Source organism: Nothoprocta perdicaria, unplaced genomic scaffold, assembly GCF_003342845.1.
Source record: "Nothoprocta perdicaria isolate Ctin4 unplaced genomic scaffold, notPer1 scaffold_57, whole genome shotgun sequence".
Classification (NCBI taxonomy): domain Eukaryota; kingdom Metazoa; phylum Chordata; class Aves; order Tinamiformes; family Tinamidae; genus Nothoprocta; species Nothoprocta perdicaria.
This window is the reverse complement of record NW_020455832.1, coordinates 753,019-759,598: the sequence shown is the minus strand read 5'-3', so window position 1 is coordinate 759,598 and position 6,580 is coordinate 753,019. Positions and strand designations below refer to the sequence as shown.

General features: G+C 38.9%; 1 protein-coding gene across 2 annotated transcripts in view; it reads left to right on the top strand.

Annotated features, from left to right (window-relative positions):
• The window catches only part of CCNY (cyclin Y), a 101,391-nt gene that overhangs the window by 76,526 nt on the left and 18,285 nt on the right, over positions 1-6,580 (top strand). For both annotated transcript variants that reach the window (XM_026048765.1, XM_026048764.1), the window contains 3 exons: positions 1,769-1,804; positions 5,543-5,600; positions 5,699-5,818. In XM_026048765.1, the coding sequence (XP_025904550.1) occupies positions 1,769-1,804; positions 5,543-5,600; positions 5,699-5,818 (214 nt within the window). The remainder of the gene's footprint in view (positions 1-1,768; positions 1,805-5,542; positions 5,601-5,698; positions 5,819-6,580) is intronic.

Sequence of the window (6,580 nt, the reverse complement as noted above, 5' to 3'; positions counted from 1 at the left end):
TAGGTGTGCCTGCTTGAGCAGGAAGGTTGGACTAGATGATCTGTAGAGGTCCCTTCCAACCTTAAATATTCTGTGAATCTGTGTGAATTCTGTGAATCTGTGACATCCTCTCCAGTCCAGCTGCACATCGAGCAGATTTAAGCATATGGAGATAGCAGGCGTCTGCAGACCGCTCCATTTCCTGCCCTTCTTCTGGCCATTGCTGCAGATAAATGACTGCCACACATATGTAGGTCTGTGAAGGATGCGTTTTGGCTGGCTCATTTATTTCTTTCGGGCCATGCCCTGCTGTGTTTAAAGCAGCAGTGTGTCTCCTAAAGCACCTGAGAGTTGGTGGGGTAGCAGCATCATGGAGATGCTCAGGGGAGACTTCCCTGACCATCGTTACAGGTGTGTGGATACTGGCTGAGCTGGCACATGAAAAGCAGAATAAAATTGGGATCTGGGTTAACCTCTTGAAACTCTGAAAGCCCTTCACATTCTCATACAGATTTTGAAATGGTAAATGTTTTCCTAAACTTAATATGACATTTTGCTACAAGGGCTGTGCACATGTATGCATATATTGCTTGCAGAAACTACACTAGAGCTGCAAGGATGTTCTAGGGGCATCACTTCAAATAAAATTTTAGGACAAATGTATTTTATGAGTAGATTTTCTTCCTTCGCAGATCTGCTTTTTGTGTTCAGTAAGGAGTGCCCTTTTAAATGCTGACAATAYCTTTTAATTTCTTGAGCATATATCTACAGAAAAATTCAAATTTAAAAAGCAAATACAGTCCCCAAAATTCTAATCCATCAAGCTAGAAGCTGTAGTGCCAATAATATTTGCTTTCAGCTAAGAAAAACGTGATTTSTACTGTATGGCTGTTTTAAAAATACTACTTAAAATCATAAAAATACTACTTAAATTCATAATTCTACTAACAGGGAGCTCCAACATACCATTTTTGATAACATAGAGTATGACAGTTTTCAGATAAAAGTTCTGAGAGAAAAATATAGAGATATCAACTGACTTTTTCAAAAGGCTTTTTATGTCAGGAAAAAGGCAAGGAGGAGGCATTTTGCAACAGCACAGGACTGGCATCTCACAATGAATCACTCACAGAACTATCTGGCAACAAGTAGGATCAGGGAATTTACTTCTTCAGTTCAGTTTAGTTTTGGCTGGTTTTAGACTGTCAGAATGAGTAGCAAGAGAGGTGGTTCTCCTGCATGCTTTGATGTTAGATCCTCCAGTTTTGGGAGTCAACTGGTAACTGGAAAATCACCATGAAAAAACACCTCTTTATTTTATAAAGTCTCAAACTCAGTCATATATACAATGAAAATTATTTGCTTTCTGTGAATATAAGGAAGTTTTTCATCATTATGCAGAATATGAACAGGCCTGGGTACCTGGGTGCCTGGTTGAGAACAAGGAAAATGCATAGTGCCATGTGTTTCTCAGGGGTTTGTCTTTCCCAACTTAAAATAAGTTGATGTAGGAGTCTGATACTTGAATCTCATATGTAGTAACTACATAGAAAGACACCAAAAAGTTATTGGTTGGTAACAAATATTCTTAATGTTAGCTGTTCTTCAATAATTCTACTGTTATCCTCTCAACTGAACAGAAGAAAACAGACTATTAAGCATACTTCTTTTTGTTTATTTYTTTGCCAAGAACTGTGTTAGGTTTTATATTTGAACATTAATATATCAATTCTAATGCATAATATGACAGTCCTTCCTGAGATATTAACTCTCTATTTTTTTTTTACAGTGTAGCTCTTGCAATATATTACCACATCAAAAACAGGTATGTGAATAATGACATCTTGTACKGAAGATAACTTTAATTGAAACAAGCAACCCCTCATAAACCTAAAAAAGTGTTCTGTTTCTTTCATAATATTTATCTTTTATAATATTTGTTGTATAGTTTTTTTTCCATAYGTTGTTTTCTTTCAAGGATAAAATATATTTATAAGAAAAAGCTGGAAGAGCATTTTAACTGAAAAAAATATGATGATTCATTATCTGGTTTGATGTGCTCTGGGTGTTTCTGCATTAAGTATATGGTGCGATTACATTTAGAGAAATCTAAATAGTGTCAGATCTATTTTTTTGGYTATCTTTGTACAGTTGTCTGTGTAAATCAATTATCAATTACTGTTTATGTATTTTGACATAAAATGTATTAATTATACCATAAGAATGACACTCTCAGTAAATGTAGTTCAAGGTGTCTACAGAACAGGTCCTGGCTTATCTCTTTTGGGGCAGTATGCTTTTGTCACAACTCTGCTCAGTCAAGTTGATTAAAATCAGACAGAAAATGAGATCTCTGAAAATTGACTTTGTACGTGGATTCACTTTGATGCTGTTGAACTGACTTTTTGTTTCTTTAATTTCCTATTCGTGTAAGATAATACTTCCTGAATTTTCAAAGAAGAGATTTGTGATTTGTATATACACTCTAAGTGACTTTTGTGCCCATACCTTTTCAATGTGTCTTTTCAGGAAACTTCTTTAGATCTCGATCTAAACACTACTAGTATATTTTTTTTCCCCTGGACTGTAAGAAGTGCAACTAGAACAAAAGCAATTACTCATAAGTTAAGCTGGAACRTCTTTTAGGACCATGTTTCAGGTCACTGGGGCCCACAGCACTTGTTGAAATAAGGTTGACCTTTAGTGGTGCACAAAAACCAAAAGACATAATCTCTGACCCAGACTTGAAGTTTGTATAAGATTTTCCAAGATTTCAGTGATTCTTGTACTGAAACATGGCAACGTGTAAAGAAAAAGTTAGAGTGAATCTTTTTGAAAACTTTTTTTTTTTGCTTCATCTTCTAGAAAATGTGGTGTTATTGATCATTACTTGTTTATCCATCTGTGGTTCCTTCTTGACTTTCCTCCCATCATCTCTGAGTTAATTTGTCTATGAATTTTTTCTATACTTGACTGARTAATAAGAGATGAGAAAGATAACCRTGTTTTAAAATCTGATCTTTTTGTGAAAATAAGAGATCCTCAAACACCCTAGAAGTATCATCCCAGCTGAGTGAGTGAAAGGCTCCCTCTACAGAGAGGGAGGTCCCATAGGGTGAGAAACCTCAGTAAGGGCTCACAGGCAATCAAGGAGACATCCAAATGCAAGGGAAGGCAGACTCGGTCAGTTCACATTGCTGTGAAGCTGATTTCTGACCCGTTCGTCCTCCCACAGAGTATGATGCAAATATGACATGCAGCTAGTCGGTTCTGTCTATACAAAATGAAGGGTTCTGTGCCAGTGCCTTGAAAACAAGTGTGTTCTGAGTACTGCTCGGGGAGGACGGGTGTCCGCGCTGTCCCGTTCTGGGTGGGATGGCGGCCTCGTTCGCGGCGCGCGGCCCTGAGGCGGCGCCAGCCGTGTGCTGAACGCGCCCTCTGCCGCGCGCTGCCGCCCGCTCCCCCGCGCTCCCGCGGCCCRGAAACGAGGGATGCGAGAGGGCTCTGCTGGCTCAGCTGCCTCTGAGCTGGGCATGGCGCCGTAGCAGCGTTTGGTAGTGGCTGCCCCAGAAACGGCAGGAGCAAAGCGTCCGTTCTGCTTCCCGCCAGGACAGACGGGAGGAGGGTGTTGGTGCTTCAAGGGGCGGGGGGTGAGAAACCAGTGTAACCCCTGTGGACGCTCAGGTCTGATCGCGGTGCCATGAAATGAGCCAAGCRCCTGCTCGGCTAGGGCAGAAGGCTTTTCACACAGCAGCATCCCCTCAATTCTTTTTCTCCTACGTACTTCGCTCAAAACTGAATTGCATTTTAGTATTGCCAGTTGTTATCAGTCCCATATGTAAGTTTCCAGAGAAATGTCACAGAAACTGGAATATTTTTTCATTTTTCTTCCTTTTTTTTTTTTTTTTTTTTTTTTTTTTTTTTGATTTTAACATTCTAGCTCTCCCTAATTTTACTCGGTGCCTCCTAACATTGTTTTATTGGTTAACTTTTTGGACTCGTTCTTGTGCTTAGGTTTTCACCAAGTGCCAAACAACTGCACCTATCTTGGTGCGAAAGGAACATACAAATATTGGTGACCTTGCTAAAAAACACAGCAGATCAGAACCAATAACTAACTAACTAATTAAATAAACTATCCACAAACTATAACATCCATCCAGCTATAGATAGTTGTGGATAACATCCACATAAACAAATCCACAAACTATAAAAATGCAAAACTGATTAGTAGATGATTCATTTTAAAAGGTAACAGTATGAACTTGTTTTAATGAGGAAGAACAAAGCTTATCACCTCCTTTTTCATGCTACAGATTTTTAAGGACTAGCAAGAGTGCCTTTGTGGTTTGCAGCAACTACAGTATGAAGAAATAAAATGGATTTTGTTTTCCTTTTCTTGTTGTGAAGGATCACAATTTACTGGAACACATTGGTGATTTCAGTGAGACTACTTYTGAGGAAGATAACTGGCCTTTTTTTGCAAGAGTACAGGAGTCTGGCCTAAAATCCCTGCTAATGAGGAATGTCAGGTTATTGTGAAGTAATTATCTCATTCCAGCTGTTGCCTTTAATTTAGCTGCTCATTCCTTTTTAAGAGAGTGTTTATTTTCAGTGTTAGCAGGCTCTAAAGCAGGAAAAAATTTCACCTTCAGCTATTGAGATTGAACTCTACTAACACTAAAAAGTACATTTTGTGGTCATTAATTCCCCATAAAACTCATATCTGCTTGCTCTGTAGGACATGTGCTGTTGAGTAAGGATGGAAAGCATATTCAGTGGTCTCTGTGTTAACTCTCAATGGGCTCTCTATGACCAGAGTTGCAGGAATGCAAAAATAAAGATGGGATTGTAATCAGAAAGTGTCTAGCTCTGACTAGTACTGTTTGACCATTTGCTTTCATAATTGTTAATATTCCTGTCAAAACTGTATACAGCAGCTTTCTTAAATTGCCTCCTGCATGTTATGCTTGCAAAGCTGCATCAACTTTCCAGCTGATCTGGAGCAATAAGTAAAAGAAATAACAAACAAAACCCATGGAGAGGGGTATTACATTGTCTAAATTTGTGTATACTCCTTACTGCTTTCAGAAATCACTAGTAGGATAAACCTTTCCTTAAGAAATAAAAAGTGAAACGTATATGTATTAACTAAAGGAGAACTATGAAGCACTGTTGCATTTTTGTAAACTTGCATAATATAGACGATAAAGGAGGARGAATTAGTTAAATGAAGAGCTTGCAAGGATTAACATAATCAAGTTACCCTGAGCAGATTCTGTCATATTAGGAGATGACAGTAGTGCATGTTAAAAGCCACACAGTAAGGCGAGGAAAAGCTATTCCTCCTGGGCWTCACAAGCTGCAAATTTTAGTGTACTTTATAATATGAATTTCATATTAGGAATGAACTTCATGGCACAGTAGTTCCAAGATTACATTGCTGCGGTGGTTCTAAGCATCCCACATAAGGGGTATTTGAGTGTTAGCAGTATGTTTTTTGTGAAGACTGCAGACTGTTGTGTTCAAATAATGACGCTGCGTTGCTTGTATTACCTCGCAGGGACACAGACGGAAGAATGCTCTTAGATATTTTTGATGAAAACCTTCATCCCCTCTCGGTAAGTTCCCCTACAGCTACTTCCTTTCCACCCAAAGTKGCTTTCTGTCTGCTGCCTTGTGTTGTTTCAGTCATCTCTATGGAAATATTTCTTTTTAGAAAACCGAAGTGCCACCAGAYTATGATAAACATGACCCAGAGCAGAAACAGATCTACCGCTTTGTACGGACGTTGTTCAGTGCTGCTCAGCTGACTGCTGAATGTGCCATTGTCACCCTGGTAAGTGTCTGAGAGATGACAGCAACTATTCAACAGACCCAGTTTTGTCCTCAAAGCTTAGTTTTGTATGACTGAGTAGCTCTAGGTGTTGCCGAAGATTTTTTTTCTCACCATAGAGACAAAGGAAATTTTTTGATGGGAAAAGATATTGCAGCTCATTTTCTTGAGTAGAGTGCACGAACAAAGAAGATATTGGATAACATATGACACAAATGTCATGGTTTCATCTTCCCCTCAGAATGGTAACATTACAAGCCACCAGGGTGACTAATAGAAAACGCAGGTGGCACGAGGCATCTGAACACGAGGGAATGCTAAAAGCAGAAGTGCTTCCACTTTTGTCAGGTTTACTGTGTTTCATTGTAGCCTCAGGGACAGCTGTAGAAGTAATTTAATAGCACTAATAAGAATGGATGGACACCAAAAGGATTCAGTGAGTGACTGGAGCATGTTGGTGACTGCTGTTCTTTACTTGCACTGTACTTGTCTTTCAGGACYACGTCATCGGATTGAACAATTGCACTCGATGCTGAAGTTTAGCTGCTTAAAAATAGCATGACACAAAAGAGCGTTCAGATTTTCAGCTGGTGTAGGTCATCGCAGCAATGTGGATTAATGAAGCTAAAGTGATCTCCCACCAGCTGAAAATTTCTGATTTTTCATGAATTTTTTATCTTACCAACTTAGTTCAGTCTGTTCAAGTTTCAGGCACAATTTTGTCCATGTTCTTGACTCAGGAATTTTTAAAAGAACATTTTTTTT